At 39.3% G+C, this 15,364-nt stretch overlaps 1 protein-coding gene across 7 annotated transcripts in view; it reads right to left on the bottom strand.

The window, feature by feature from the left end:
• Positions 1-15,364, bottom strand: part of ATP9B (ATPase phospholipid transporting 9B (putative)) — a 259,916-nt gene that overhangs the window by 57,603 nt on the left and 186,949 nt on the right. For all 7 annotated transcript variants that reach the window (XM_023741212.1, XM_004386907.3, XM_012558598.2 and 4 more), the window contains one exon: positions 10,992-11,134. In XM_023741212.1, coding sequence (XP_023596980.1) covers positions 10,992-11,134 — 143 coding nt within the window. The remainder of the gene's footprint in view (positions 1-10,991; positions 11,135-15,364) is intronic.

The following is a 15,364-nucleotide window of genomic DNA, read 5'->3' as shown; positions in this document are numbered from 1 at the left end:
AACATTTGTAGTAACTGTTAAATGAGAAACTATTTTGTTCTGTAAGCCTTCATCTTAAGTGAGAATAACAGCACAATTGGAAGAGAGTAGTCAATGTCACTGAACTGTGCATGTAGAAATTTTTGAAATGATGTATCTTTGGCTATGTGTATTTTCACCAAAAAGAAAAAAAGGTTGAGAAGTTAGAGGGTTGACATGTTGTGGGGTTGTTAACCAGTGTCATAAAAGAATATGTGTACTACTGTTTCATGAGAAACTATTTGTTCTATAAGCCTTCACCTGAAGTACAATAAAAAAAATTAAAAAAAATCACACAGACCTGACAAGTGAATGGAAACCAAACTTCTAAAGTGATAAGATTAATTTACCAAGTTGCAAAGCATGAGTTGATTTTTAAAAACATTTGACGTTATTTAATGTGGAATCACATGATTATATTTGCTGTAAATCGGGCTTTCTCAAAAGATGGTGATACACAGGACTGTGTGACCTGCTCAGTCATCAGCTGTGTGAAGTCCCTCACCTGGTCCAAATACCCCAAGGTGACAATGACATACGTCCAAGGGCTGCACCAGGAAGTATTATGCCAGCGAGACAGCCATGTTTGCTATACTTAATACCCAGTTAGAGCCAACAGACATCGCCATCACTGGACTAAAGGACACTAGAAGCGCATTCTCAAATCTTGTTCCTGTGAATCATACCCGTTTACAGGCACTAGTGTCCTAACATGCCCCACCATTCCTCCCCACAACAGATGCTGCTGTACTCAAACCCCCGTGCAGACACAGTAGTGTCCTAGTGAGCCCCGACGTTCCTCTCCACAGTGGATGTTCCTATACTTACACTCCCGTGCACACACACGTGTCCTAGTGAGCTGTCCTTCTCCACAGCAGACGCTCCTGTACTGACACCACTGTGCACACAGACTAGGGTCCTAGTTAGCTCTGCCGTCCTTCCCCACAGCAGACGATGCTTTCCTGTGAGATGTGTATGTGGCTCAAGTTGAAACAATGTGGCATTTTGGGTAATGGATGCTATAATTCAAATGTGAATCCTAAAAAACCTGTTGTTTTAGTGGATGGTTTAGTAATAGCTTTGTTCCACATGAAGATAAAAACTCCCTAACAAAGGAATTAATGTGCTGCTTTGATAGGCTGTACCCCGAGTTAAGTTTTAGAATGTATGAGTTCTCTGCAGCACTGTTCTTTAAACAATGGCACTGTCAGATGCAGCCGGGGCGGAGATGAACGTGCTCCTAGTCGACTGAGTACAAATGATGTGTTCCCCACCTCCGCGTCATTTGCTCATCTATCACAGGCGCTTTGTGCTCCTGGTCAGCGTCAATATGCCCTGCATCCGCACAGTTAACAGATGTCTTCTCTTGCCAAGCGAATCACTCCACGTTTCACGCACTGGTGGCCGCAGATGTGTCACCACAGCAACATCATTAATTTCAGATCTTACCGGAAACATGCACTCCAATCAAACCTAATTATACCACATTGCTTTCTTGTCCACAATAAGGAAACTATAATGCAATTATTGGGATGCTTCATTTTCTATTCTGCTGTAGCAAATGAGAGAGCTGCCGTGATGGACGCTTCTTGTCAAAAAGCTTATTGATGGGCGCACAAACCCGATTTACAGCCAAACAAAGGCCCACCTTGCAACTAAGAGGATGATCAACGCTCCCCCAACACCAGCCACGCTTATTGTTTCAGCTGGGACGGGGGCACTGGTAGGTTTGTCAGCTGCTCCACGGACCCTCCCCAGCTCTGGGACAGAGAATCTGGAACCCTCAACTCCAGCAAACAACTACCTGCTGTCAGCCCCTTGCTGTGACTACAGTCACTGAGGTGGCCACTAGAACCTGGCAGACTTCTGATTTACATACCGAAGGGGCGAGGAGAAGAGTGGGACTGTTGACATGGCTGAAATAAGGAATAAAAAAGTGACTTCATGATTCAGGTGCTGGGACCATACGGCTGATAGGCCAGCACCTGTGGTGCCGTTTCACCAGGAAACACGAGACCACAGTATTCAGACCCTGCCCATGATCCCTAGTTTCATGTACTCCTCACTGTCCGGGAACCTGCTGCTACATTCCAACCCACCCAAGACCTCAGCAGAAAGGTTAAGGGACCAGCTGAAGGCCAGGCCAGGTCTCAATCCCAGGTTTTCCCTTCATTTGTGCTGAAAAGATACATTTCTATAAAGACAAAGTCAAGAGTAATCAAATCCTACTCATCTGCTCTGCGGTGATACTCTACCCCGGTGATTTGGCCAGCAGGGAACACTGTCCAGAGAACGACCACAGCAATACCTCCCTTCCAGGCACTCTCAGCTCCAGCACTCTCCCAGAGGAGATGGCTCTAGTCCTTCCCCTCAGCCTGGAAAGAGTGAGGTGGCAGAAATGGCCCTGCTGGCCCACGGCTGGGTCACACATCAAAAGTATGGTCTCGGGGGACACTGCTTGGCCTGGGGGCTGGGCCACACATTTTCAGAGCATGGTCTGGGGGGACACTGCTTGGCCTGGGGACTGGGCCACATAACAAGAGCATGGTCTGGGGGGACACTGCTCGGCCTGGGGGCTGGGCAACACATTAAGAGCATGGTCTGGGGGGACACTGCTTGGCCTGGGGAGTGGGCCACACATTGAGAGCATGGTCTGGGGGGACACTGCTTAGCCTGGGCCACAAACCGAGAGCATGGATTGGGGTAGCTGAGGAGTGTGAAGTTCTGGGGAGACCACAAACTGTGAGGGAGCTGACAGCCCGGTGGGAGGACGCAGCTGGGTCAGGGCAGACGCAGGAGGACGTGTGCTGGGGCTCAGCACGTGGCTTCTTGCATAGGGGGTGTGCAATAAACAGCGATCAGATTTGGATTACTGAGAAGGCTCTAAAAAATTCTGCACCAAACACCGCCACCAGCAACAAACACCAGACAGCTATAATATTTGGAATCTTCTAGTATGAAAAGGCCTTTCTGGAAAAGCAATGAGATGCAGGAGACTTTCTCCCATTAACATTTTCTATATAATTCTGCTGTGATTCCTTTCAAATCTCAAGAACCAAGAATGATTTATTAAGCTGAAAGTTTAAGAAGCATTGTTTGTGCCTTTACAAACCAGCTAAGAACAGAGAGTGGAAAAATTTGAGGCTGTAGCTTTATGATCCTTGGCAAAAACCACTTATCCTTAATGTATCTGGAACTCTACAAATTCTGTAGATGGGAGAGTTGTAAAAAATAATCCCACCATTTTTTAAAATGCAAAACAAAAACTTTGTATTTTGAGGAAGAAAAGTGTCATAAAGCCTTTATTTCCTGAGAAGAGAAAGAACTAGTAGTTCCTCAGGGTTACTCTGTGCTCTTGAGCACATGCTTTCTGTCTGTAAGTTAAGATTAAACAGAAAGTCCATATCATGCTGAGGAATGTCATATGTTGTGGCAGATCAAAAATGGCCACAAAGGGTACTTCTGGTCGGACAAGACAGCATAGACACATTTCTCCCTGCTCCTCCCTGCTCAGCACAACTATAAGCCCTGGAATTAATGCAGAGACAATTAGAGGAAAGTTCTGGAAGGTGTGAAAGGAAGGCGGGCTTGGTTTGGGACCTGGGACTGGAGGCACAGCCCAGCGGGGGCATCTTGTACCCTCTACCCATCAACAGAGAGACCCAGGTGGCTCATTCCTCCCCCCTAGAGTGGTGGGCATCCCTCTCACAGCATCAGGCGAGCCTGAGGATTAACTAGAATAACAGCTAGAATTTATTTGCAAATGCTCTGAAAAGAACAGGATAGTATAATATGGGCTTCGCACATGTCACACAATCAATAAATATCTGCTGAATGAATGAATGGATGACATTAAGTAAGTGTCGAAATGCACCTTTATTTTTTCAGCTAATTTAATAAATACATATAAAACATAAAATAATTATAACAATGTATTTCTAGGTTTATAACATATGTGTTATATGGATAAACGGAAACAGGTACAATACAGAGGAAGACCACCAATTGTCTCTCAGTTTGTCCTACTGTGGTGGCTTTCGAGTTACTGTGATGCTGGCAGCTATGCCACCAGTATTTCAAATAGCAGCAGGGTCACCCGTGGTGGACAGGTTTCAGCGGAGCTTTCAGACTAAGACAGACTAGGAGGAAGGACCTGGTGATCTACTTCTAAAAAAACTGGGCAGTGAAAACCTTATGAATAGCAGTGGAACATGTCTGATATAGTGCTGGAAGATGAGCTCCCTAGGTTGGAAGGCACTCAAAAGACGACTAGGGAAGAGCTGCCTCCTCAAAGTAGAGCTGACCTTAATGACGTGGATGGAGTAAAGCTTTCAGGACCTTCATTTGCTGACGTGGCACGATTCAAAATGAGAAGAAACAGCTGCAAACATATAAGCGTGAATCCAGGAAAATTGGAAGTTGTCAAAAAATGAAATGGAGAGCATAAAGATCAATATCCTAGGCATTAGTGAGTTGAAGGAGCCCCAGTGGCACAGTGGTTAAAGAGCTCGGTGGCTAACCAAAACGTCAGCACTTCAAACCCACCAGCTGCTCCTTGGAAACCCTATGGGGCAGTTTTACTCTGTCCTATAGGGTCGCTATGAGTTGGAATTGACTTGATGGCAGCAGGTTTGGTCTGGTATGGGTTAGTGAGCTGAAATGGACTGGTGTTGGCCATTTTGAATCGGACAGTCATATGGTCTACTATGCCGGGAATAACAAATTGAGGAGGAATGGCATCACATTCATCATCAAAAAGAACATTTCAAGATCTATCCTGAAGTACAATGCTGTCAATGATAGAATAATAGCCATACCCTCAACAAGATGGGTTGACACAGTGGCTGCAACAATGGGCTCAAACATAGCAACAATTGTGAGGATGGTGCAGGACTGGGCAGTATTTCGTTCTGTTGTACACCGGGTTGCTATGAGTTGGAACTAACTCAACGGCCCCTAATAACAACAACAACGAGGGAGAGGGACTAGAACTATATAGGAGTAATGTGTTTGTATCTCACTGGAATTAAGTTAGTACAAATCTGAAGTAGATTCTGACAATAGTAAGTCCTAGAGCAACCACTAAGGAAATAATTTTTTTTTTAAAGTATAAAAATCACTAAAAGACTTAACATTTTATGCCAGAGAATATTCACTTAATGCGAAAGAAAGCAGTAAAGGAAAAATAAAAGATCAAAAAAAGTCATGAGATATACAGAAAAGAAAAAAAAAGGCAAACACAAATCTAACTATATCAATAATAATATTAAATGTTAATGGATTAAAGATTACAATCAAAAGGCAGAGATTGTGAGACTGGATCAACAAACAAGATCCAACTATCTGTCATCTAGAGGAGACACATTTTAGATTCCAAGATACAAATAGGTTGAAAGGCTGAAAAAAGATATACCATGCAAATAGCAACCATAAAAAAGCTGGAGTGACTATACTATTATCAGACAAAATAGACTTTAAAACAAATATGGTACTAGAGCTAGAAAGAGATATTTTATAATGATAAAGAGTTACCACAACTGGAAGCTATAACAATTATAAACATATATGCACCTAACAACAGTGCCCCCAAGTATGTGAGGCAAAATCTGACAGAAACGAAAGCAGAAATAGACAATTCAACTGTAATAGTTGGAGACTTCAGTATCCCACTTTCAATAATGGAGAGAACATGTAGGCAGAAGATTGACAAGGAAATAGAAAACCTGAACAACAATATACACAAACTTGAACTAACAGACATCTATAGAACACTCCACCGAACAGCAGAATATACACTCTTCTCAGTGCTCATGGAACATTCTTCAGGACAGACCATATACTGAGCCATAAAACAAGCCTCAATAAATTTAAAAGGACTGAAATCATACAAAGTATGTTCTCAGATCACGATGGAGTGAAATTAAATTTATTCTTAAGTATTTCATTTTTTTATGCTACTGTATGTGTATTGTTTTAAAATTTTCACTTCCTAGCTATTTTTTGTCAGTATATGTATAGAAATGCATTAGATTTTTCTAAAGTGATCTTGCCAACTTATTAATTCTAATAATTATGTATAAATTCATTTGTATTTTCTATGTGTACTGTTTCCTAATAATAATAGGTTTTTTTCCATCCTTTCTTAGCCTTCCACCTTTTTTTGTTTTATGGCATTGGCTAGTAAGTCAAATATGATAATGACTACAAATGACGGTAGAATGGTATCTTTGCATTGTTCCTAGTCTTGGAGAAGCTTTTAATATTTTACCACTAAGAATATTGCTCACTGTAGGTTGTTTGGGGGATACCTTTATCAGACTAACAGATTTCCTCATTATTCCTAGTATGCCAAGAGTTATTATGAATGGGTATTGAAGTTTATCAGATGGTTTACTGCATTTGAGAAGTTCAGATGCTTTTTCTTCATTCTATTAATTCTGCAAGTGAACCCAATTGATTTTCAAATTTAAACATCTGCTTATAAATTGTCCAAGATTTTGATGTCAATGTGTAAGACTTACCTGTAATTTTTCTTTTTTATAATGTCATTATCAGGTTTATGGTAGCCTCCCTCATAGAACAATTTAGAATGTGTTCCCTATTTTTCCACATTCTGGAAAAGCTTCTCTATCAGTGATGTTATTTCTTTCTTAAACATTGGAAGAATTCATTAGTGAGGTTTATAACAGGTTAAGGACATCTCCCTGTATTTGAATTTCACTATGCATTTTTCTCTTTAAATAATAAATAGATGTTGAATTTTATCAATGCTTCTAATGTTTTTTCTTCATCTGTTGAAATAATCAATGTTTTTCTTCTTTAATCTAAGTGTGGTGAATGATTAAAGTATCTTTCTGTTTCCAAGTTAAATTCTACTTGGTCACAGTGTTACCACTTTTAAATATTGTTGGATTTGGGCTACTAATAATTTGTTTAGGATTTCTTACATTGACATACATGAAAGACACGCTTTAATTTTTCTTAATGTCTGTCCTTGCCTGGCTTCAGCGTATTATATCAATGGGATATTACCTTCGTTTCTCTTCTCTGAGTTTGTATAAACTTTAGAAAGTGTGCCTAGAGTGACAGAAGTACTAATAAAACTATCTAGGGCTGGTATGCAAAAGTTTTTTATAAAACTACATTTCTTTAATAGTTTTAGGATTATTAAAACTATTTCTTCTTGAGTCAGTTTTGATGGCTTACATTATTCTGGGAATTTTTCCATTACACGTTGTTGAATTTATTGATGTAAAACATTCGTATTCTCTTAATGGCTCCTTTAAATATCAGCTATATCTGTAGCTTTGAGCCTTTTATCATTTATAACCTTTTTTTCTTGATCAGTACCATCAGAAGTACGTTCATTTTGCCAAGTCTTTTCAAAGGACCAATTGGCTTTATCTTTCTTTACTATGCTATTGATTTTTGTTTTTATCTTTAATATCTTCCTTCTACTCCTTTGGGAACTATTTTATTGTTCTTAAGTTGGCCATTTAGAATACTAATTTTTAGCTTTTCTTCTTTTTCTACTAACGCATTTAAGGCTGTGAAGTTCCCTCAAAGCCCTACTTTTGTGCATCCCACAGGCTTTGATAGGGAGCACTTTTATTATCATTTAGTTTGAAGTATTTTTAAATTTCTATTAATTCTTTTTTGACTCATGCATTATTTAAAAATGTGTTCTTTAATTTCCAAAACTATGGTGATTTAAAAATTAATCTCTGCTATTCACTTCTAACTTAAAATTAATAAATTAACTCTAATTTTTATTGTGATCAACTCTAACCATTCTTTGGAATTTGTTGGGACTTGGCTCATATCCAAGTGTGTGTCAATATTTGTAAATATTGCATATATGTTTATTAAGAAAATGCATTCTCTAATTATAGGATGAAGACTTCTGCATATGTCTGTGACATCAAAATTGATTGTTATTCAAATTTTCTATATTTTGGCTAATGTTCTGCCTGCTTGGCTTATAGATAAAGAGATGTTAAAATGTCCTCTGCTGACAGTAGATTTACCAATTTTTAATGTAGTCTATACATTTTTTTCCTTTATATATTTTGAGGCAATTTTGCTAAGTGCACAAACATTTAGAATTGAATTGTGTATTATTACGTAGCGACTCTCTTTCTTTATAATGCTTTGTAGCTTAAAGATTATTTTGCTGATATTAAGGTAGGTATACTTGCTTTCTTTCGGTTTGTATTTGTCTAAATATTTTTTCCTTTCTTTTATTTATAGTTTCTTCACTTCCTTACCCCTAAAACATGACATTGTTTAATTTTTTGTGTTTAATTTTATATAAATGAAATCTGGTTAAACTTTTCTTCCGTGCTTTACTTCTTTTCTTTAGCATTATATTCTGAATCTATCCATGCTGACATAAGTGTCTGTACTTCATTATCAATACTGTCTAGTATTCGACTGTAAGAACATTCCACAATTTATCCATTCTACTGCTGATAAACTTTTTGTTTTATATCCAGTTCATTTTTGTTAGCCAAAACAATGCTGTGAACATTCTTGTATATATTTCCTGGTGTGGATGTGCAAACCTCCTTTAGGGGACAGACCCAGGAGTGAAACTGCTTGATGGCTGGATATATGCATATTCCATTTGATTAGGTAATGCCAAAATTGTCTTAATAAGTAGCTGTGCCAATTTACATTCCCACCAATAGTGAATGGGAATTTCTGATTCTTCCTGTACTTGCAAATACAACAGACATTTTAATGTTGGGAGAAACGATAACTTTGTTACATCAAGATATCCTATTCATGCAAACAGTATGCATACCCATTTATTTAGGTCTTCTTTTAATGTCTTTCACAAATTTAAAAACTTATATCCATATACGTTTCATACATTTTGTTTGGATTTTTTTAATTATACCTTTTGTTGCTATTTTAATTGGCATTTTTGGTATTAAATCTCCTAATTGTGGCTGTATACAGAAATGCAGTTTAATTTGAATATTGAGCTTATATAAACTAAGCTCTCTTATAATTCTAAAAATTTTCCTGTAAGTTCTTTAGGGTTTTCTTGGGAATAGTTCACTTGTTCCCACTGGCACTTTCTTCCATGCTGGTGATTCTTGGTTTTCTGATTGTATTTATGAATAAAGGCTGATTAGTATAGAAGCAGGTATGGGTTTCTTCCAGTTATTTAAATCTGTTTCCTCAGAAGGTCTAGTTCCTGAGTAGGAGGGCTGTCTGTGGCTCTGTGTAACGGGTAGGGCATGCTAACAAGGGATACTCCATCTTGTTTAGGAAGCAATCATCAAGGCTCAGCCTACGCACAAATTCTGCAGTCATCTGCTTTTTGAGGCCTGGAAAGGAGGACCGGACAGGCTGTTTCCCAAGCAGTCCTTTGGCCCGGAGTCTACACCATGGCTCACGCTGCACACTGTTGGCTCCAAATTTGGTATCTCCCTAGGATTCTATTCTGGAAAACTTCTCGCATCTATGTAGGATCTCATTCTGAGTTTTTGGTTGATCCAGAAATAACTCAATTTCTGGCACTTTATTGTTATCTAATATTGTTACGGGTCTGTTCTTTGAAAGTATTTCCAGTCTGTTCAATGAGATTAGGAAGGGAAAATTCTGATGTTTTTTCTCAGTCTACCTTCTTAAACCAAAAGTTCCTAAATTGCTATTTTTTTCTGAGTTATTTGGAGTCATTAAGTATTATCCTTACTTGGTTAAATTTCTCAACCTCCTCCAAAAGACAAGTCCTAACAAAACCAAAACAAAACATCTCCCCATTGGTTTTGACTGGAACCTCACTGAACTTCCACATTCCCTGAGAGCTGACATCTCAGAACGTGACTCTCACATTCAGGACCAGAGTATGTTTTTCCATCTATTCTTTCACACTTGTCAGTAATGTCTGGTCATTTTCTTCCTACATGCCCTACACATTCCTCAGGTTGATGCCTATATAGCTTAGAAGTACTTAAGAGATTGTGAACGAGTCTATTCTCCCCTTGTGTGTAAACGGTGTTGTTTTGTTATCTTACTCTGTGAGCCACCACTTCCCTGATTTCTTAGTTTTAGCAGGTATCAGTTGATTTCCTTGGTTGATTGTTATATCTGCAAATATCTGTTTCTTCCTTTAGTTGTATATCTTGTTTCTATTTCTTGTCTTACTGCAATGGCTAGCACTTCCATAATAAATGTTAAATAACAATGCTGTTAGCAGTCTTCTTTGTCTCCTTTATGATGGAACCAAGGATTTTTCTATTATTTCATTATTAAAAATGAGGTTGAGTTTTGTTTCAGACATATTTTCTTTATCATGTTCAATAAATATTCTTTTATTTCTAGTTCACTAAGAATTACTAAGAATTTAAATAATGAATCAATAAGTCAAGGAGTGATTTTAACTCTCAGACATGTCCTTTATTATAGTCCAGGATTTGATTTATCTTTTATTATGTTACAAACTGACAGAGTCCTTTGATGAGAAAACAACAAAATAAAAATGAACAGAATTTTGCGCATGGAGCATTAGTGTGAGATAGTCTGTGGTAAAGCTCTTTAGGAGAATGCTTTAGTCAAAATATAAATTCATATATCTTATTGTTATTTTCTTCTAATAGCTCACAGTATCATACTATAATAAGCAAACATGCAATTTTTGCTCTTAAGATGCCACTAGAGAGGTGTTATCAAGGCGGTTAAAAAAGCAACTGTAAGATGGCAGAAAATTCAAAACAGAAATATGTAAATCTCCAGGAATGTAACTTTTTGTGAATTGTGATGACACCGTGGATATTAGAAGATGAAAGATTGTTTATGTAGCAGTTTTCACAAGTCTGAAAAACTCTAAATATATGAATTCAATATTCTGTTATATCACATGCATATATACACACACACACGTAGACATACAAATAGCATGATGGTTTTTGATGGAACGTTAACTAATCCATGAGAAGATAAACACAGACTACTGGTAGTACCTGTTTTGTCTGTCATTAAGTACACCAAGCGCCCCAGCTCTTCAGGGATGGTGCTGGTGCGGACAACAGTCCCCGGGATGTGCTCGTCCCTCATGATCATCCACCCATAGGCTGCTTTGCCCATGTCCAAGTTCACTCGCAAGCTGCCAAGTAAAACCCATCACAGCATTTAGTGCAATCCAAGCACATGCAATACTTTCAGTCAAGGCTGTAATATACATTTGTTTATTTATAGGAATTGTCTTTAATTTTATATTGAGATAAAAAGATAATATTGGATTTTAGACTTCAGTGAATTTGCTGACATTTAAGTCAACAAATATTTTACACCCCCAGATAATGTCTGAGGTGACAGTAAAATGGATAATCCACAGCTCTGTTGCTAATCACAGTCTATAATACAAGATGGAACAGAAAAAGGCAGGATGTTCTAAGTACATGGTTAAGGAAGAAAAGTATTGTGGGCCCTCAGAGAAGAGAGATCCTATGCGTCTGAAATAAGTCAGGCAATGTTTTATTGGGAATAAATACTTGAAATGGGTGTTAATATTGTGCACTCATTTTACAACTATTAATTGAATGTCTCCTGCATGCCAGATTCTAAACAAGAATACTTGAGAGGAAGACGCTCCCACATGATGACATGGGCTGTGAGGGTGTAAGCAGACTTCCGTGATGAAGACTGACCAGGAGAAGGGCTGTGTGGAGGGCCTCTCGAGAACAGGCATGCAGTCTGAGAGCTGACAGACGGACAGGCACTGGCACAGGTTTGAAAATCCACAGTGTTTTTCTTGTAATTTTGGTTTAAAATAAGAACCAAGACTTCCTGGCTTCCACTCACTCGCACGAAGACCCACCACGCATCCTCCCTCAGCTGAGGCTCCGGATGATGTGGGGACGACCTCCTACTCGCCACCACTCTGTCCACTGGGAAAGTGGACACTTGAAGTCCTGTATTGGGTCCTCACTGTTCATTCCAAGATTGATTCTCGTAATGAAAACGATTTTATAACACACTTTCCAAAAAGCTTACTTAAAATATATTAACAGTAAAAATCTTAAAGACTATTACTATGGGGACCAAGATCTTAAAGACTCTGCTATAAAGGCCATGAACACAAAAAACCATTGCTGTTGAGTCGATTCTGACTCATAGTGACCCTATAGGACAGAGCAGAATTGCCCCATAGGGTTTCCAAGGAGCGCCTGGTGGATTTGAAGTGCAGACCTTTTGGTTAACAGTTGAACTCGTAACCACTACGCCATAAAGGCCATAGCATGTATTAAAAGCATTACAGATTTTTTCACAAATACTTACACTGTTCTTGTGATACTGGTCTAAACGCCTTCAGATACCCACTTAACTGTCCAAGATTCTGTCAACACTCCTATTCTCACAGGTGAACCCACTGAGCTTCAAGTACCTACAGTGGCTGGCCCACAAAGCCTGGATTCTCCACCACTGAGCTACATACCACTGCTCCTCCCAGATACCCCCCTCTGCAGAAGAATCCGGGCTATCTTCCTGAAGGAGCTCAGTAAACACTCTAGGGCTTCAACGTATATGAATGTATTTGAATATTTATACAGAGCAAAACGACAGCACCTGAAATTAGCAGATGACATTGTTCACAGCTTCAAAATTGCTTCTTAACTCAGAAAAACTTCTTTCAGGGAAAAGCAGGTTTAATGAACAAGATAACCTGTTGTTAGTTTAAACAGTATTTATGACAGTATTTACTTTACACACAATTCTCAGCCTATGGTTGACCCTCAATGGCAAATCATTTTTTAAAGAGCAGTAGAAACAACAATAAAAAAGGTGTCTCTCTCATGCACACTGTTCTTTAAAAAGCCAAAGAACATTATGGCATCTGATTTCACTCCATTTACTTTGAGATGGGTAAGGATATCTTACAAAGCATTAAGGAAAAATGTTAAATTCAACGGACTCCATGCAATTGCATTTCAACTTGATGGTAAGTATGGCAAGGTTAAGTATTCCCTGGAAGCTGAAATTCCCAGATGTTAAGCTTTAATGGCTACAAAAAAGGAGCACTACGAAATCTGAGCTGTGTTCAAAAGGAAGATATGATAAATAGAAAAGTGTTAGGGACAAGACAGGATGTACCAAGGCATGTCTTTATGACTGACTCAGCGTGCCTTCCTAACACGCTGTCACATGGTTCATTCCATTCAACACAGAAATAGTTGCAGCAGCGTTTGGAGCAGTGGCAGAGGGCCAGGAGGGGAGAGGATAGTGGAGGGCCAGCCTCTATGGCATAGCCCTGGGGCTCTCGGCAGATCAAGACAACCTCAGCTACTTCACTTATGAAAATGGCCAGGGGGAGGAGATGCATGTATGTACCTCCTGGCCCTACATTCTCTGTAATATGACTCTCTGTGCTGAAACATCTCCAAAACATCCTGCAAGTCATTACAGTGCTTGAGAAATCACATCTGCAATTTTCCAATTATTTTTTGAAAAGAACATTTCATAGCAATTATAAGAAGATGTTCCAACAAACACAATGCTAAGCATGGATGGGGAGAGTCCAGAACTAAGTATTTTTGTGGTTGTCCAGCTATTCATTTTTGCTATCTCCAAACTTCACATGTATTAAGACAATGTGATTACAATGATGACAGACTGCTATACACCAAACTCCGTACATATTTATTTGGTTAAATCTACTCTGGTCATCGTGAGTTAAGTGCAGTAAGAGTGAGAGAGGCTATAAATAGCATTTTCAACATTCATCTGGATGTGAAAGAGAGTGAGCTGTGAAGTCTGCTGGCACAACAAACAGCCTGCACTCCGGGCCTTGTCACAGCAACCTTTACCGGGCTCCCAGCATCCACCAGAGTGGGACTGGCATGGGACCAACAGCGTGGGACCAGAAGTGTCAGACCAGGACCAGTGTGGGACCAATGTGGGACCAGCAGTGTGGAACCAGGACCAGGATGGGACCAGCAGTTAGCATTTCGACAGCACTGCTGTTTTCCCGTCTCCTTGCTCACACTTGCCTCATCCTCTAGACCCTGATGGGAGGGAGGGCCCCAGCGCTCAGTCCTGAGCTGACTTTCTTCTCTACTGTAACTCTCTCTCTACAGTTAAAAAATATTTTTAATGATGTCCAGGTCCTTCTTCATTCCATACTCTGAAATAAATTACATATGAATTAAAAAGTAGATTATAGAATATCTCCAGTGGTGGTAAAGGGAAATATAGGAACACTTGTTTATAACCTCAAGGTAGAGAAGGCCCTTTAAAATAAGATACAAGAAGGATAAAATGGATACCATTCATTACATTAACACGAAAACTTTGAATCCTATAAAAGACCCCAAAAGGCAAGTTACAGACTGGAGAAAATATTTTCAGTTTATAATCTATAAAGGGCTACCCACTAACACATTGCAGTCGAGTTGATTCTGACTCATAGTGACCCTATAGGACAGAGAAGAACCGCCCCATAGGGTTTCCAAGGCTGTAATCTTTACAGAAGCAGACTACCATGTCTTTCTCTCGTGGAACGGCTGGTGGTTCGAACCACCCACCTTTCAGGTAGCAGCTGAGTGCTTAACCACTGCATGCCACTAGGGCTCCTTCATACAAAGGGCTGCTTCCCAGAATATAATAAGGAACTCTGACAAGTCAGTAAGAAAAAGTCACACGACCCAACAGAAAACTGACCCATTTGGAGGTAAATCATAGAAGGGCATTTCCCGCTGGCCAATAAACACTTGAAAAGACATTCAAATTCCTTACTAATTCAAATAAGATGCCATTTTTTCTTTTACCCAACAGGCTCGCAATAATTAAAAAGTTTGATAATATCAAACATTAGTAAGAATGCGAGGAAAGAAGTAGAGCGCCTTTAGAGAGTAATTTGGCAACATGCAGAAATATGAAGCTGTTCCTATTCTAGCCATCTGCCCGCCAGGAGAACTCTCTGACATGCGCACAGGAGACTGTGAAAGGGTATGACTGGCAGTGATTACAAAACCAACAACAAAGTGAAAGAGTCCGAACCGCCCGTCAATTGGTGTAGTTAAAATGTGACCAATAAAAAAGCAAGTTGCAAGTATATATAAATTGCATACCACCGTATATGAATTTTTAAAAATCTACAAATACTTTATTTTGTCTAGGATCTACACATAGGCAGCAAGGCTATACAAACATGAGCAGCAAGGACACCCATCCAAGTCAGGAGAGACGCTAACTCTGGAGAAGGCGAGCGTGGAGGGCTGGGCAGCCTACAACACACTGGAACATCTAATACCTTAAAAAACAAGTATGCAAGCATGCTAAATCTATGATAAATACATGGGTATCTGGTAGTATACTATGGCCTTTTAACTTATTT

The sequence above is a fragment of the Trichechus manatus genome, unplaced genomic scaffold (assembly GCF_000243295.1).
Source record: "Trichechus manatus latirostris isolate Lorelei unplaced genomic scaffold, TriManLat1.0 scaffold00176, whole genome shotgun sequence".
Lineage (NCBI taxonomy): Eukaryota > Metazoa > Chordata > Mammalia > Sirenia > Trichechidae > Trichechus > Trichechus manatus.
This window is presented reverse-complemented; position numbering and strand designations above follow the sequence as displayed.